This window comes from Cydia amplana, chromosome 27 (assembly GCF_948474715.1).
Source record: "Cydia amplana chromosome 27, ilCydAmpl1.1, whole genome shotgun sequence".
Classification (NCBI taxonomy): Eukaryota; Metazoa; Arthropoda; class Insecta; order Lepidoptera; family Tortricidae; genus Cydia; species Cydia amplana.
The window spans coordinates 1,572,539-1,591,457 of NC_086095.1; the positions used below are offsets into that span (position 1 = coordinate 1,572,539).

At 38.7% G+C, this 18,919-nt stretch overlaps 2 protein-coding genes across 2 annotated transcripts in view; one reads left to right on the top strand and one right to left on the bottom strand.

Moving 5' to 3' along the window:
• The first annotated feature begins 2,784 nt into the window (after positions 1-2,784).
• LOC134660449 (glucose-1-phosphatase-like) lies at positions 2,785-3,982 on the top strand. Its single transcript, XM_063516193.1, has one exon. It carries the CDS (start codon positions 2,799-2,801, stop codon positions 3,972-3,974), a length of 1,176 nt encoding a protein of 391 aa, XP_063372263.1. The 5' UTR covers positions 2,785-2,798; the 3' UTR covers positions 3,975-3,982.
• A 5,296-nt stretch (positions 3,983-9,278) lies between these two features.
• The window catches only part of LOC134660508 (dynein axonemal intermediate chain 7-like), a 76,299-nt gene continuing 66,658 nt past the window's right edge, over positions 9,279-18,919 (bottom strand). The window contains exons 18-25 of the mRNA XM_063516280.1: positions 18,693-18,849; positions 16,991-17,133; positions 14,209-14,284; positions 13,037-13,190; positions 12,170-12,318; positions 11,244-11,313; positions 10,275-10,376; positions 9,279-9,417 (exon numbers count right to left, since the gene is read on the bottom strand). Coding sequence (XP_063372350.1) covers positions 9,280-9,417; positions 10,275-10,376; positions 11,244-11,313; positions 12,170-12,318; positions 13,037-13,190; positions 14,209-14,284; positions 16,991-17,133; positions 18,693-18,849 — 989 coding nt within the window. The 3' untranslated portion in view covers position 9,279. The remainder of the gene's footprint in view (positions 9,418-10,274; positions 10,377-11,243; positions 11,314-12,169; positions 12,319-13,036; positions 13,191-14,208; positions 14,285-16,990; positions 17,134-18,692; positions 18,850-18,919) is intronic.

Below are 18,919 nucleotides of genomic sequence, written 5' to 3' on the forward strand. Positions count from 1 at the left end.
AAGAAAACTGATGTATGGATTACTCTTTCTTTACTTATATTTCTCTATGGTAGTATTACTATTTTTTTATAGCGTTTTTCAATAAAAAGACACATCAAGATTGTTACCGTTTTTCTAATGCTAAAAATGAAGTATACTTGGTCAACCAGATCTTGACAGTAGAAAAAGGCGGCAAATTTGAAAAATGTAGGCGCGAAGGGATATCGTCCCATAGAAAATTTGAATTTCGCGCCTTTTTTTATTGACAAGATTTGGTTGACCAGCTATAGGTACAATATTCTTGTTATTTATCGCTCCAATGACCAATTTCAAAATAAGTCATTTTTTTGTTATTAAGTTCTGTTTTTGTTTAATTATTAAATCACAATATTTATGCATGTAAGCACTAGCCATGGCTCTTATTACAGGGTGGTACAGTTTAATTTCGCTAAATTTTCATGTGATTTGTTACTGATATCCTCCTAAGGCCCACGGTCCTACCTATAGGACATTAAATTAGATGAAATTGAAATCATTTTCAAACAGAACAAAATCAACTCTATTTCTTTCTGACACTAGATTCAAATTTCACTGACAAGTTTTGGATTTCCTTGTATTGCTGGGCCTTAGGAGGATAACTGAAAATGAGCTAATATAGTTGGTCAAACCAATTTGTCAGTAAATAACAAAAAAAAAACTATACTCATCCTTTTCTTTTGGGTGCTAGTACTAGTGTAAGACAAAGATAGTATGATGCTCTCTGTCTATGTTTGAAATGAGACAGTCCTTTGACAAACTATATTAATCAGGGTTCGGCGAGAAACGTTTTTTTTGTAGAAATTGTTAATTTAGATATAGTTTCTAACTTATTTGTAATTATATTTTGGGGTCCATTGCTATAATTATAAGAAATCTGTCTGCTTATAGTCTATTTCAAAACTGCGCGTAATTCATTTTTTTATTACCTACGTTTGTGGCCAGGGTTCGAAAGGATAATTATCAATGATAGTTATCTTGATAATTATCGCGATAAGTATCGTGATTTTTATGCCTGATAATTATCGTCAGGATATTTATCGGATAAAAGACTATAATTATCTTGATGATCGAACCCTGTTTGTGGCAAACACTGCTTGATGGCAAGCGGTCACCATAGTCCATGGATGCCTGCAACTCTTGTAGATCCTTTCAAACCCTTATCCATCTTCAATATTAAGGGGTCATCCATTAATTACATCACACGTTTAGGGGGGGTCAAGAAAATGTGACAGGGGGAGGGGGGAGTCACGAACTTTGTGACGTCACTAACTTATTTAAATTATGCAATTCGCTGTACAGTTAGATAACAAGTTTTTGGAAATGTAATCATTTTTATTCGGTTAGTTTTCTTTCCTAATCATTTTTGGGTTAAAATACTAATATTTCCTTTATCAAAATTAGTTTGATAAAATATTTAGGTACAAAAACCTACTCCGGTTTACCGATTTCTTAGAAAAAATGAGACGTCACACCAAGGTTGCCAAATGTGACACTGATGTAATTAATGGAATCCCTAATGTATCATTCAAAAAGTTAAAATACAGTTTTGAAATAGAGTATAATTTTAGTAAATATGTCGATCGCACGATGTCTACTTGTTCGGACGTGTCGTGTATAATGCAATATAATTGTTTTCGGTATGGCGGTCTTGACATTGAGGTGTGCGAGCGGGACGCCACGTAGCGCCGTCTCGCTCGCACACCGTGTGACCGCGTATATCGCATATCGTAGGTATGCTTGTATAGGTGTTTGTTGGTTTATATGCATGAAGTTTCCAATAAAAGGCTGTTAAAAATACTGTTTTTTTTTAATTATTCAACAACCCCCAACCCTCGGCTCTGAGTGTTGCCTCTCTGTCACGCTTACGTACGATTTTACAAGTGTGACAGAGAGGCAACACGTCGAACGTTCGCGGTATCGGTAGGCCCTCTGAATTAGCACCTACTATAGTAAGGACGCTAGGCACGAAGAATATCCTACAATGACATTGACCTGCCTGTTCCTACATTTTTTTAATTGATAATTTTTCTACTGACGGAAATGGCTTGACAAACTATATATACTCTTATACCTGGCAATACTATACTCTAAAAGGCGCCATTCTAATTTTCTTTGGTACAATAACCGTTCGCACCTACTTTTTTAAATTTGCCGGTTTTTTCCACTGACTGAAATGGCTTGACAGACTATAGCTGGTCAAGCAAATCTTGTCAGTAAAAAAAGACGCGAAATTCAAATTTTCTATGGGACGATATCCCTTCGCGCCTACATTTTTCAAATTTGCCGCCTTTTTCTACTGACAAGATCTGCTTGACCAGCTATATATGTATAAATCGACCTTAAATGTCATAAGTGCCATTCATGGCCATAGCGATGTAGTTGGTAACACGTGGCAACACCGATAAAACTGTCAATGTCAATTACGTCATATATGACATCTATTCGTTTATTATTAGTTTTTTTAAGTTGTTTTTGAATGGTCAGCTTAAATACATAAAGTTTTTGAAAAGTAGCAATCATTAAAGGAAATTCTCGCTATGTCTCATAATATTAAGCTAAAGAAATCCCAACTTACACCACAATGTAATTCTACAAAGATATATAAGTTTCGAAATTAGCAGTTACACTTTGCAGTTAACACAATTTCGTCATTAAGTTATGGTCTGGGTCAACATGGGGTCAAACTTCGTGAGTATATTTAGTATTCTACCTCCCACTTATCAATATTGGATAACAGTGTCAAACAAAGCTCTTTGTAAATACTTCGTTCAATACGTAGAATGTTGACTTTCTGTGTACTTCTTTCTGTATTATTGGTACAAGCAGTGCCCGAAAAGTTAATACTGGAACGAGTGGTCGTCCTAAGCAGGCATAACGTGCGTTCACCATTATCGCAACATCTGGCTGAAATCACACCACGACCATGGCCTCATTGGGACGAAAAAAGCGGCTATTTGACACCAAAAGGAGTATACCTGGAAGGTTTGATGGGCGATTTTTTTTCTAAATGGCTGCAGAACGAAGGTCTTCTGCCACAAGGATGTCCGGAAAAAGATGATGTGTTTGTCTATGCCAATTCAAAACAGAGGACCAAGGTTACAGCAAGAGCTTTTGTTTTGAAAGCTTTCCCAGGATGCAATATAACTGTTCATATTGGTGATAAAAGTGATCCAGTATTTTCGCCATTTGTTCATAACAATACAGACACATTTAAGAAAGAAGTTTTAGAAAAAATGCAGGAAGTACTTGATTCGCTACATTTAAATTCTTCATATGAATTATTAGAAAATATTCTTGATTATAAAGATTCAGATATGTGTAAAACAAAACTTAAATGTGACTTGGAGATGGATATGAATAAAATAAATGAGATTACGGCAGGAGAGAAACCAACAGTAACTGGTCCGTTGAAGATATGTAATACGGCTATAGATGCCTTTAAAATGGAGTATTACAACGGGTTTTCTGTACCCGATGTAGCTTGGGGCGAGTTAAACAACACAAGATGGGAGACACTCTCGAAACTAATGGAAGGATACCATAATGTCATATTTAACTCTACAATCCTAGCGAAAGACATCGCTTTACCTCTTATAAAGTACATGAAGGATATCTTCATTAATAAAGACACAAAATTCACTTTATTAATGGGACATGATGCTAATATATTAACATTTGTAACTGGTATGAGATTTAAGCCTTACATATTGCCAAATCAGTATGAAAAGGCGCCTATAGGGGGAAAGATTGTGTTCCAAAAGTGGTTAAATGGAAACGGAGAGTATTTCTTAAGTATTCACTATGTTTATGCTTCAACAAGTCAGTTGAGGCTCGGTTCAAAACTGAGTTTGATGAAACCTCCTCAGTTTAAAGTTTTGGAATTGCAAGACTGCCCGGTTAACAACGAAGGTTTTTGCCCGTGGGAGACTTTTGAAAAGTTATTAAGAGATTTTTAATTTTTATGAACTCATGGCGTTATTCATAAACGTCTGCTAACTTAATCAGTTGATAATCGTCGTTTGTCGCTATGCCATAGACAGGGACAAACGACGATCATCAACTGATTAACTTAAGTAGCAGACATTTATGAATAACGCCGTTAGTTAGCCCTATAAGGACAAGAAATAGAACATGTTAAAATACTCATTTTAAAATAAAATAGCGTTTTAATTTGTTGTTATTGTTTTTACCCTCCTACTTGCAGCATTCCACTAACCCGGGGTTAACCGGTTAAACCTGGAGTTAGCATGGTTACCAGTACATTTTGATTCTAGGTTAAAAGTTTAACCGCTTAACCTCGGGTTTATGTTGTAAACAAACAACGTAAGTAATTTAATTAAGTTATAATGCCTAAAATTCTATGTCTCTAACTCCCTCTATTTACCTTTTATTTTTATTAGTATTGAATATTTGGATGGTACAGTCAGCAGGAATAGTTGCTAAGTGGGCGAGGTGTTCAAAATGAGCTTTACGCGACTTTATTGTTAAGAGAATAAGAGCGCGTCAAGGTAATTTTGAACACCTCGTCCGCTTAGCAACTTCTGCTGCTGACTGTATGTGACAATCTTTTTCTCGGTTTTACCAGCTGTTGCCAATGGCCGTACTTGTACTTACGACAAGGAAAAGGAATATAGGTACTTACCCAATATCGGTTAATAATTTGAAACTACATACTAATTTTACTTTGAACAACGTGCATTTATTGCAAATTATTAAAATTATACATTGTTTAATATAGTTATGAACTTGTCCCACAGACAAAAACCATTAGCATCAACAGCACAACCTTCAATTTGCAGCAGCTCCTCCAGCGGCGGGTGCAGTAAACTGGCTTCAACGCCATCTCTGATCTGCGTCGAGGACTGATACACGTAGCGCACGCGCAGCAGCTCCCTCTTACTCCGTTCGTCGTGCCACTTCTCAAACACCACTTTCCCGCCAATAGGCTCCTTCTCATATTGACCAATCAGAGTGTAGTTTTTAAAATTCAAAGAAGATAATAACGAAGCTATATTAATATCGTGCCCCACTAGCAGATAGAATTTCCTAATACCGTTTTCAAATACATCGGTCATATATTCAAGTAAGTCTGAAGATATATCGTTGGCATAAGGCTTAGTTTTGAAGCTCGCATCTTTATATTCTTGTAATACTGTAGCTAATTTTGTCCATTGCCGTGTTGTTCGTATTTCGCCCCAAGCTACCTCGTCAAAAGACTTTCCGTCATAATATTCCATCAGGAAATAATCTACAAAAAGATAACCCAAGGGCAAACCGCCTGTGGTAATCGGTACCGTACCAACAACGGCACTGACTACATTTTTGTATGTATTCAAATCACAAATGCTGTAATATACGCAAATCGTCGAATTTACAAGATCGACAATTTCATTTAATTCTAAATAAGCATTCGTCACGTTGACGCTATTCAATCTGATTTCAATGGCGTTTGTAACTTCTTGTATAAATGCCTCCGTGTCATTTTTTTGTACTGCATTAAAAACAGGGTCCACGGTGGTATTCTTATAATAAACGTCTACACCAAAACCTGCACCTTCAACAAAAGCTCTGGCAGTTTCTATAGTCCTTTCCACATTGTTAGAGTATACAAAAACGTCATCTTCAAAGGAATTAGTCTGTAATAACTTCTCTCCGATCAGCCAATCATACAAATACTTCCCCATAGCTTTTTCCAGTACGCCTCCTTTTGCCGTCAAATATCCTGCTTCTTCGTTAAATGAAGGCCAAGTTTTTGGCGAAAATGCCGCCATGCTACCATTACTCAATGATGGTGTCCGAATATTATGTCTGGATAACACGACCACTTGTTGCAGTTTAAGGCCATGGCTGCTAACAGTGTTAAACAACGGTATAATATATAACAATTTAAGGTACATGTCGGTATTCAGCAGTTTAACTTACGAAGTAGTGACTGAGTGTAATGGTCATCCAATGGTGTAGTTTGGCGGACTGACTCAGTTGAATTTATATCCGGTTTTATATAAATTCGTACAAATATGATAAGTTTACGCGAAAATGTATCTCAAAGATATATTTATAGTAGAAGAGGTGTAACGTCTAAGTAAAAATATTGCCAATCAGTTTGACAGCTATCTAGTTGAATTAAATGTCGCTATACAGCACCACATATTTTTTAAACTTCCGTTTATTTCAAGGGTGCATTGCATTCCTGAGCTTAAATTAAGTTATACATAGTGTGTTAAAGGACTGTCTCATTTCAAACATAGACAGAGTGAATCATACTATCTTTGTCTTACACTAGTACTTAGTAGCACCCAAAAGAAAAGGATGAATAGGTGTTTTTTTTGTTCCTATTTACTGACATATTGGTTTGACCAACTATAATTTTTCAAACGTTACTGAAAATGGTCGGTTTTTATAAATTGTATATAATTTATGAATATATTCTATGCTACTTTTGTAACAACTCCCTTCATCTATTTAAATATTGAAATAGACCTTAATAATTTTATTTTGTATTTATTTGGAATTTTGTTCAGACCATTAATTTTGAATTTATGTTGTAACTAACATAAACACAGGTTGACTGCCTGGACACTGCAAGCTGAACAAACATGTTTCAAATTGGAGGTATACTCGTAATGTGCTCGTAATGGAGTTGGCCGGTCGAAGTATTTATTAGCAGATGGCGCCAACATAGCTTGCCCTGTCAATCCCTAAAATTGTCAATTTTTTGTATTTTTAATGCCCTGGATGGCAGCCCTTTAAGTCAAATCTCATAGAAAACGGGCAAGCTATGATGGCGCCATCTATGCAAACCTTAACACATTATGGGACCAGTGCCTGAAATAAATAATTTAATTATTAAACGTCTTTTAGAATCAATTCATCTTTAACTCATACAATATGATAAGTCATATCCAAAAAAGTCAGTCTATATATTGTTTAATCAGGTGATAACAAAAAGAGACATTTTTATTGTTTGATTAGCTGCAATTTGAAGCGGTGAAGCAGACAATGGATTTTGGTAGGAGACTTAACCGGTACGTGCCCTCCAGACTATGTGCGTGAATCGCGGGCGAAGAATCGATTTCGCTGTTTGCGAAAATCGAATTCCACACATAGTTTGGACGGGGCTTCGCATTTTTGGCAATAAGCTATGAATAGCATCAGATGGACTACCGCGAAAACCGAAATTCGCATCATGCGGGGATCTTTCTCTTTTACTCCAATGAAGGCGTAATTAGAGTGACAGAGAAAAATGCCCGCAATTTGCGAACTTATAGCTCTCATGCCTGATCCAGTTAGGTACCTATAGGTACTATAGATGGCCAAGCAGATCTTGTCAGTAGAAAAAGGCGGCAAATTTGAAAAATATACGCGCGAAGGGATATCGTCCCATAGAAAATTTGAATTTCGCGCCTTTTCTACTGACAAGATTTGCTTGACCATCTATATATTCATGTATAAATTAATGTCCTGTCATTAAGACTCGTATTTCCCAATGAAGGGGCATTGACAATAATAAGAAAAAAAAAAACAAAGTGCTTAGAAAGTATTTTTATTAGGTGTGTACAGTCAGCAGCAATAGTTGCTAAGCGGGCGAGGTGTTCAATCAAATAAAGACGCGACTTTATTGTTAAGAGAATAAGAGCGTGTCAAGGTAATTTTGTACACCTCGCCCGTTTAGCAACTTCTGCTGCTGACTGTACCTGCATATACAGAGTTTCATGATTTGGTCGATTTCAATTAAATTCGATTTTTTATTCTTTAAATTACTTACATCAATAAACCTGTTGTAGGTATATCTGTTTTTGGTAAGGACTAAACATTACATTACCTATACAATTTACAATTGATCTGATTGATTGATTGCGAATTGCGACAGTCTTTTGTTTTGCCGCGAAAATAGGGGGTATTACTGCAATGTTCTGCCACCAGAGTGCACCACTAGCTCCCATCGTAAACCATAGAGTAACTTATACATACTGTGCCTTAAACTTTTTTTGACAAGTTTTCACAGACAATAAAATAAGACATTGCTGATTCATCAAGGCGGTTTGTTTACAAATGGCCTACCGGGAAACGCGAAATCGAAACTCGGCTATCTGTCTCTATATCGCTCGAATATATCTACGAGAGTGATAAAATAACAAATAAATAACATGAGTTTTGTGAAAGTTGAGAGATTGATTGAGAGATTAGATAACACAATTTCGAGTCTCTCGTTTGCGGTATACCCTCAGGCTGTGAGTGATTGGGTACTTTCCTCTACTAAAAAAAAATATTTTTTTTCACATCGTGCACGGTGCACGAAAAAGCACTAGATAATTATTGGAAAAACATAGATACCTAGCAGTTATTTTTAAACACAATTTAGAAATATAAAAAGTAGGCGAGTTAACCGTGACGTCACTATACCTACTAGTCTTCATATATAGCTGGTCAAGCAAATCTTGTCAGTAAATATAGGTGCGAAATTAAAAATTTCTATGGGACGATATCCCTTCGCGCCATAGACTAGGAATCCTCTAGACTGAGTTTAGAGCAATTATTTCATGAAACCGATGCTGCCAAAAATACGGGGGTGCGGGGGGACGAGGTGAGCGAATCCCGTGCCGTGATTGGTCCGTTCAAAGACACGGACCAATCACGGCACGGGATTGACTCGAAGATGGAGTAAAACTACCGTATGAGTGGCAGAGGGGGTAGCGTTACTATGCTCAGTCTAGAGGATGTCTTGTCTGTGCTTCGCGCCTACATTTTTCAAAATTGCCGCCTTTTTCTACTGACAAGACAGATCTTGTCAAGCAGACTTGACCAAGTCTAAATTCCATATTGGCAAATCGTTTTGACAGTTCTAAAATAGAAGCTGATTTGACTAGTAGGAAAGTACCCAATTGTGGTAGTGGCGCACCCTACGCAGAGTTTCGCGTAATATTCCCTATTCCGGGCTCTGCCTTGTCATAGAGAAATATAGTAAGACAAGAGTGCTCACTCCATACATCAGTTAGACTATTAATTTCAGTGTCTACATCTAGCATCGAGTAGCGGAACTATCAGTACTGCTACTTGACAATAGATGTAGCACCGACCGGAAAGTCTTATCTCAACAGCATAAGACTTTCCGGTCGGTGCTACATCTATTGTCAAGTAGCAGTACTGATAGTTCCGCTACTCGATGCTAGATGCTAATAGTCTTTTTGGTACTAAAACAGATGTATGGAGTGAGCAATCTATGTATTTTTTTCTCTATGGCCTTGTGTAAAATAAATATATTTATGAGAAGCTGGACAGTTTGAGTTCCTGCAGCATCTCGAAGACCGTCTCGACCAGGGCGAGCTTCACGTTGAAGGTGGCGCGGCGCGCGTCCACCGACCCGTACCACATGTTCAGGGTGAACAGGTCCGGGTAGAACTGGCACAACAAACATTTTGTAAACACTTTACACCATACCCTCCTAAGGCCCAAGGTCCAAGGACCTATAGTACCTCTTCAGTTCGATGAAATTGAGATCCTATTCAATTGGAACAGAATCGCTTTTTAGGGTTCCGTACCCAAAGGGTAAAAACGGGACCCTATTACTAAGACTCCGCTGTCCGTCCGTCCGTCCGTCCGTCTGTCACCAGGCTGTATCTCACGAACCGTGATAGCTAGACAGTTGAAATTTTCACAGATGATGTATTTCTGTTGCCGCTATAACAACAAATACTAAAAACAGAATAAAATAAAGATTTAAGTGGGGCTCCCGTACAACAAACGTGATTTTTGACCGAAGTTAAGCAACGTCGGGCGGGGTCAGTACTTGGATGGGTGACCGTTTTTTTTGCTTGTTTTGCTCTATTTTTTGTTGATGGTGTGGAACCCTCCGTGCGCGAGTCCGACTCGCACTTGGCCGGTTTTTCTTTGTTTCGTTCAATTTTCCAACAACGCAAAATCAAATTTCAGTGGCAAATTTTGGATTTTTCATTTGTATGCCCAGCCATACTTAAGGAGGATATGCCAAAAAAATACATTTTCAGCGAATCTTTCCACCATATCGGTCTAGTCTAGGGGATCCTAGCGATATGTACCGTCAGAGCGTTACACTTCTTAAACGGCTACCGGAGTTCCAAATCATATTGGTAATTCACCTGGATGAGGTATTGTTTGCTCAGTTGGCAGCGTCGACTCTATCGCATTCCCTCTCTATCGCACCAATACATCAGTGCGAGCGAGTACTGCGATCGCGTTTACGTAAACGTCAAGTGTCGTCTCGTGGTACGGCTACTCACCCCTAGTCCAACCATGGGTTCCACAGTCAACTCCGTGCTTAGCTCGTTGCATTTCAAAATGGTCGTCTGTTTTGGATTCGCGTACAGCAGGTTGAATTTGGCCTGCAAATATATAATATAGCTGGTCAAGCAAATCCTGTCAGTAAAAAAGGCGCGACATTCAAATTTTCTAGGGGATGATATCCGTTCGCGCCTACATTTTTCAAATTTACCGCCTTTTTCTACTGACAAGATCTGCTTGACCAAGTATAGCTCCTAAAGCGAGTTTTAAATAGACAATAAGTTTTTATAGACAATAAAAAAACCTCCACCTTCATTAATAGGGTACTTATTTGACTACTTACTTTGACTACAAAACAGTTTTCACCACACCAGCTCGGAAGGCTTTCTTTGCACTTCAAAAACCGATAGCAAAGTTGCATTTTATTCACATGTGAGGCAAAGTAATCAAATGCAAATTTTGAGTTGTTTTCTTATGTTTGCTGGTAGAATTGACTTTTAAATGATGATTTTGGATGATAAATATTTAATAACATTCATTTGGATTTGATTTGGTTTGACTTTGATATTTTACATTTAATATTTGCTTCGGGTTGGTGTGGTGAAAAATTTTGTGTTTCACTTTGAAACCCTCGCAACGCTCAAGATACCATTTTTTGGAATCTTTCGCTTGCTCGGGTATCAATATTAGTACGAGCGGTTAAACAACAACTTTGCCCCCTTGTAAAACAAATAATTATTCTTTTTTTGAACTTTCAAAACGTGATGACCATTCACTTGCATGTGATGATGTCACGTCACGATCAAATAAATAATCTACTCTTTATAGTTATATACGGGTTTTAAAATAGAAATTGTGTCTAAAAATAACTGCTGTCTACGTTTCTCTGTTAATCTTCTGGTGCTTTATTTCATACATGGTGTAAAATAATTTATTTTAAATACATTCAAATACCCTATTCAACCTACCTCCCGTTTCTTGTCCACTGCCTCTCTGATCTGCATAACTATGTTTCGACTGCCAGCACCAACGTTCCATCTAAGTAAAGACATAGAGAAAAAAATACATAGAGTGCTCACTCCATACATCAGTTTTAGTACCAAAAAGACTATTAGCATCTAGCATCGAGTAGCGGAACTATCAGTACTGCTACTTGACAATAGATGTAGCACCGACCGGAAAGTCTTATGCTGTTGAGATAAGACTTTCCGGTCGGTGCTACATCTATTGTCAAGTAGCAGTACCGATAGTTCCGCTACTCGATGCTAGATGTAGACACTGAAATTAATAGTCTGAACTGATGTATGGAGTGAGCACTCTATGTATTTTTTTCTCTATTGTAAAGATAAGTTTATTTCAACAATTTTATTATCTTAATGTAATAACTAATACAGATGTAGTGCATAATTATTTTCCATCGTATTTTCAGGTACGAACGTGTCTTGCTATTTCAGTCAGACTCAAAAAATACTGAGGTTGATTGAAGTAGTATAAAATAAATATTTAAGTGGGGCTCCCATACAACAAATGTTTTTTTTTGCCGTTGATTGTTCGATATTACAGAATGGTACGGAACCCTTCGTGCGCGAGTCCGACTCGCACTTGGCCGGTTTTTAGGGTTCCGAACCTCAAAAGGAAAAAAACGGAACCCTTGTAGGATATCACTCGTGCGTCTGTCTGTCTGTCTGTCCGACCATTCCCCACTATTATCTCCGAAACTACTGGGTCTAAAATTTTGAAAAAAAAAAACACAAAATAATTCTTTATACCTATAGATGACAGGAAAACCTATTAGAAATGTGTAGTCAAGCGTGTGTCGGACTTAATGTATTGGAACGCAAGTCCGACTCGCACTTGTCCAGTTTTTTGTATTTTTTTAAAGTTCATAAGGTACCTGCTCCATTGAAAGTTGTACGCCCTGGACAGCATGGCCATCGCGTGGTAAGTGTGCCGCTCGATGACCCACTCCTTCGGACACGTGCCCTCCAGATGGTTGTGCCCGTCGAAGTCGGGGAAGAAATCGCACGCTGCTGCACGCATCAACTGAAATTACATAACTACATAAACTTTTGGTGCCAATTACCGATATATCCGCACCGTAGGTTCAACGCCAAAGACAGATTAATCGGCTATAGACCACAGAGCAACATAGACCTACGTGCATATGCATAAAGTTCAATTTCAGTTTTGACACTTCGGTGACGTGGCGTCAGCGTGACAGCTTTTGTGTTTGACACGGCGTCGAAAAGGTGAATGGGGAACATTCATGTAGGTACCTATCAAAATTAAATAGGGAGTATTAATCTGCAATGTTTAGCCGCCAGAGTAAAGCACTAGCGCCTTTCGTAAACCATAGAGTAACTTATACATACTGTGCCTTAAACTCTTTTATTGACAAATTTTCACAGACAAAAAAACAAGACATTGATACATCAAGGCGGTTTGTTTACAAAGGGCCTACCGGGAAACGCGAAATCGAAACTCGGCTATCTGCCTCTTTATCGCTCGAATATGCAAGAGTGAGAGAGGTTAGGTAACAAAATCAAAATTTCGACTCTCTCGTTTGCGGTAGACCCTTAAGGGGACCACTGATTACCAGTCCTCCCGACGATATCGGCCTGTCAGTTGTTCGGAACTGTCAACTTTCTGTTCTGACAGGCCGATACCGTCCGGCGGACTGTTAATCAGTGGGACCCTTTAGATTCACCCAGTTATCTAACTAGGGAGATTAGACTAGATAGTGAGACAGACAAATAGATACCTGGACCATCCCTTTGACCGAATATTTCTTCCCGAAGTGCTCCTTGAGCGCGCGAGTGGTTGCATTAGCGATCCACTTCAGTTTGACCGAGTTGCCGATACAAATCCACGTGACTGTTACGCATGCGCCCGTCACGGTCAACTGAACGCCATTCCTGGACATAAATAAAAAAAAATTATAGAACATTCTTACACAGATTGACTAAGCCCCACAGGAAGCTCAAGAAGGTTTGTGTTGTGGGTACTCAGACAACGATATATATAATATACAAATACATAGAAAACACCCAAGACTCTGGAACAAATATCTGTGCTCATGACACAAATAAGTGCCCTAACCGGGATTCGAACCCAGGACCGCGGCTTCACAGGCAGGGTCACAACCCACTAGGCCAGACCAGTCGTTAGAACATAAATATCTAGAAATTTACAGTCTAGGTATATACATCGGTCACGCGCTAAGTGTTAGTGGCAAAGTAATTTCGTGATAGAAACAACAGAAAGTGACATTTTTTGACACTAAATATTCTTTTATTTTACAAGGTTTTACTTAACTTGCATTAAGTATATAACCGCGGTCGCAGGGGCTCATGACAGCCCGATATTTGGCCACTGGGCGAAGTCTCATGCGCCACATGCGCACTATGACAAATGAGAATGTGGAGAATAATAATAAATACATATTTGATAGAGGAATTTATAATTTAATTTAATTTATAATTTTTATTTAATTTGTATAATTTAATGTAAGTTTGTGATAATGTGCATGTTGATTTATTGTTTGTGTGTTTTGTAAATTTATTTGTGTTGTCTAATTTTTGTAATATGGATATTATGGATACGCTGTCCGAAATAAACGCATTTTATTTTTATTTTTTATTTTTCTTATTTTATTATATGTACCTAGAACTAGATGTATGTGTACATATGTTAAATTTGACCCACTTCCCGGTTTCCGATGAAGCTGAAAATTTGCATACGTGTGTGTTAGTCGGTGACAATGCAATATTATGGTACCTTGGAGCTGATCTGTGATAACACAACACGACCTAATTGTGTTTGGGGTTTTTAGAAATGTCTCGATGAGTATTAGTTGTCTGTGGAAAGAAAAGTACAGTCAGCGATAAAAGCTTGAACCAAAAATTTAATTTTTGCATAAAACTTATTCCTTACCCGTTCGGATTTGGTCTGATATCCCATCCTTGATACGGCATGTTACTGTACCGCAGCGTAGCTATACCGATGGGCCCTGCCAACACAGACTTAAATCAGCTCATCTCATGAATGATAGGTAGTTTGAGTCTATCGACGCCATGTTTATAGAAATGACATGATATGAGGGAATGGCGGGGTATTGGAATTTTATTTTGTCAATAACTTTCTATAAAATAGGGTAACAGCACCAGTGGCCAGCCAGGGACCAGTGGTCAGCCTTTTGAGTCGTTTATTGGTCATAAATATCTGGTATATTCGTTTAAACAAATCACGAGTACTCAAATAGGAGCTTTGATTCCTTATTGGTTAATACGTCACACGACAGGTGCGGTGAGGGAACGGGGGGAAGAAATATACTCGTTCATACAGGTGCTGTTTGTCGACGAGTGCAATAGTGTCATGTCCGCCATATTTTTTACTGCACGTGGTGTTCTCTTAACAGGCAAGAAAAACTATGTTTTAATGTTAAAAGTTATTGTTTTTGTTAATGATTGGTTTGTTTATTAGTTTATCTATTAAATTGCATTATATTTGAATGAAAATATCAATATTTCACTTATAAATTGAGGGGGCTGGCCACTGGATAACACTTTTTTCTAAAGAATCCAGTGCCCAGCCCCCCACGGCTGACCTTTGGGTTATTCGTTTATTTTATTATTTTCGAGCCAATGCGACCGTTAGGACCGTTAAATTTACATTTTCAAATTTAGTTAGGCATGCCCTAGTCAATTTAAAGTAAAACCCAGTAGTCAGCCGCATTTGAAATAACGTTTTAATGCGGCTGACCACTGGGTTTCGCGGATCCAGTACTCAGCCATTGACCTTGCTTGGTACGTCGCCGCCAAAAATATGTCCACATTTTTAAGCCCTATCTCATTGAAATAAGGTTCACAAGTGTATACATATTTTTGACATATTATAGGACATAATTATATATTACCTGATTTACCTCGTTAATTTTTGACGCATTAATTATTAGAAAATATATATTGCGATTCTTAGTTTGCAAGAATAGTGTTAGTTAAGTACCTATGGCCAACAAATTTCGTGTCGTAAGAATTGTATGTACCTATAAGAAAAAAAATATTAATAGTAAATAAGTAAACAAGTAAGTAATACATATATGCACAAAATTCAAATCTACAACTTACAACAACTAAATATATAAATAAAAAATAGATATTAGGTGTAACCGTTGACTTTCATATATATATGCAAAAAATTATAAACTAAAATTAAAAACTACAACTAAGTACAATAACAATAACAGATATTATAAAGAAAAATAAATATTATAATATCGTTGATTTTGACATAAATATTAGTGATTTTGAACTAATTATTATGAATAGTTTATATAGGCTGAGTACTGGGTACACAGAGGCTGCTTACTGGATTTTGGAGGCTGACTACTGGAGAAAAGTGCCACTTTTTGTTTAAACTTAATTAGAGATATTATAAAGAGGATTTTTATTTTTTTTAATATTTTGTTTTAAAACTATGATAAACAATTGATCTAACCATGTCATTTGTTTAATTATCCGACTAATCCTGTAGAAATTCCGAACGTTCAAACTTAAAAAAGTCGTTATAAGGCTGACTACTGGTGCCTTTACCCTATTTCCCTGGTTACCGTTCGCAATGTAATTATGTAGGTAGGTAGGTAGGTACATACATAATTTGCCTATCAACCTGGCCGCGTAGCCAACATGCCAATCGCTTATGCTCCGTACTCCGTAGCAATCGAAACGCAACTGTCACTGTCGTACTATAGAAGAGTAATAGCGATACAAAGCGTTTCGTTGTCGTATCGATAGCGATTGTCACCTTGGCTAGGCTGGCTGAGACCACATTCAGTGAACGAAGTAGGTATAGTGTAAGTACTTACTTAATTGTCATCTTCTGTACACAGTTTGTCAATAAAGTGTTTCTATTCTATTCAATTCTATTCCTTTCAGAACTTCAAAGATTCTAGTGAACACAATATAAATAGTTGTCATCAAAAATCAAATACAGCTCATGCTAATACATTTCTTTTTACAAAATATAGAGTGCTCACTCCATACATCAGTTTTAGTACCAAAAACACTATTAGCATCTAGCATCGAGTAGCGGAACTATCAGTACTGCTACTTGACAATAAATGTAGCACCGACCGGAAAGTCTTATACTTTCCGGTCGGTGCTACATCTATTGTCAAGTAGTAGTACTGATAGTTCCGCTACTCGATGCTAGATGTAGACACTGAAATTAATAGTCTGAACTGATGTATGGAGTGAGCACTCTTGTCATACTATAATATAGTATGTATTTCTCTATGACAAAATCCATGTTTTCAAACTGTTGTCATTTTATTCTCGTTTCTTCTGTATATTTCTTCAAGGATTATGTAAGGTTTAAACTATACTCTGGCAAACACTCTGTCAGTAGGAAAGGCGCGAAATTATTTTTTTCTATGGAAGCTCGAACCATGGCGGCTACATTTTTTAAATTCTCCGCCTTACTGACGGAAATGGCTTGCCAAACTATAACCACAGAATAAATAACAGTACTAAGTACAGAAGACTCACTCTCTCACAAAACGCGTCTGTTACGATCAGCACAGATATGGCCGCTAGGTGGCGACAGCGCCACGCGCGGCTTATGGCTTTCCCCAAAATTGGGGCCGAACGGATGTACTTTTAGCTACCTGTAGCAAAGCGACGAAATCGCGGAGTGAGACACGCCTGCTATAACTTACATAACACTCCAGTGCGGAACTGAACCGTGAGTTTGTCCTCGTTGAACTTGTAATCGTTGATGTAGTTGGTGGTCCATAGTTTCCTGGTCTCCTGCCACTGGCAGATGACGGGTGGCTCCGACCACATGATCTCCTGAGGCAATCTGAGCATGATATTATTTTTATTTATTTACTTTGTTTATTTATTTCATTAGACACACCAACAGTACATAAACAGAGCAAGCAAAGTTACATAAGTACAGTAGACACGTTTAATATTTATGCACCAATAACAGGTTTGCAACAACATTCAAGCAGTTTGAGGCTTTTACACTACTTTAATACTCCTAACTAGATATAACTATAATATTAGATGTTAGTACATATAAATACATAATTAAAACAAAACAGAAGAAGGAGTCACAATTTCTACATTGCCCATCCCGTCACAATACTGACCCACAGACAAGACATCCTCCAGACTGAGCATAGTAGTGCTACCCCCTCTGTCACAAATACCTATACGGTAGTTTTACTAAATTTTCGAGTCAAAGTGTCTTTGTGTGACGTCCGTGTCTTTGAACGGACCAATCACGGCACGGGACTCGCTCACCTCGTCCCCCGCACCCCAGTATTTTTGGCAGCATCGGTTTCATGAAATAATTGCTCTAACCTCCGTCTAGAGGATTCCTAGTCTATGTACTGACCCAATATTTTAACATTAGACAGTCAAGGCGTCTAGCTACCATCCTCAGGATGTTGTTATTACTGTCTCGTACTCGTCTCAGCAAAGAGGCTACCCTCTTCTGATGGCATGGAAGCCATCCGTGCGCGCCTCGGCAAGCATGCCTGACGCACTGCTGAAGATATTATGTAAAGGTGTAGTTGAGGGCATTCTATTTAAGGTCACTCACTGTATGAACACAAGGGCCAATTTCTCACACTCCGCTTCCACTTTCTTGACCTCCGCTTCATTTTCCTCCGGGGTCCGAGTGACCCCAGGCGGCGGGGGCCCTGGAGCTCTAACAATAACTTTTGACCATACTCACTGTATGATACAAGGGCCAATTTCTCATACTCCGCTTCCACTTTCTTGACCTCCGCTTCATTTTCCTCCGAGGTCCGATCGACCCCAGGCAATGGGGACCCTGGGGCTCTAACCATAACTTAAGACCATACTCACTGTATGAACACAAGGGCCAACTTCTCACACTCTGCTTCCACTTTCTTGACCTCCGCTTCATTTTCCTCCGGGGTCCGAGTGACCCCAGGCAATGGGGACCCTGGGGCTCTAACCATAACTTAAGACCATACTCACTGTATGAACACAAGGGCCAACTTCTCATACTCCGCTTCCACTTTCTTGACCTCCGCTTCATTTTCCTCCGAGGTCCGATCGACCCCAGGCAATGGGGACCCTGGGGCTCTAACCATAACTTAAGACCATACTCACTGTATGAACACAAGGGCCAACTTCTCATACTCCGCTTCTACTTTCTTCATCTCAGCTTCGATCTCCTCTGGGGTCCGGGTGACCCCCGGCGGCGGGGGCCCTGGGGCCCTAACCATAACTTTTGACCATACTCACTGTATGAACACAAGGGCCAACTTCTCATACTCCGCTTCTACTTTCTTCATCTCAGCTTCGATCTCCTCTGGGGTCCGGGTGACCCCCGGCGATGGGGACCCTGGGGCCCTAACCATAACTTTTGACCATACTCACTGTATGAACACAAGGGCCAACTTCTCATACTCCGCTTCTACTTTCTTCATCTCCGCTTCGATCTCCTCTGGGGTCCGGGTGACCCCCGGCGGCGGGGGCCCTGGGGCCCTGAACTGCACTTGGTACGGCATGGCTTGGAGGCGTTTTGGTAGTTGTACTGAAATTACAATATTTTTTGACAATCATTTCATTTTTAGGGTTCCGCACCTAAAAAGGAAAAAAACTGA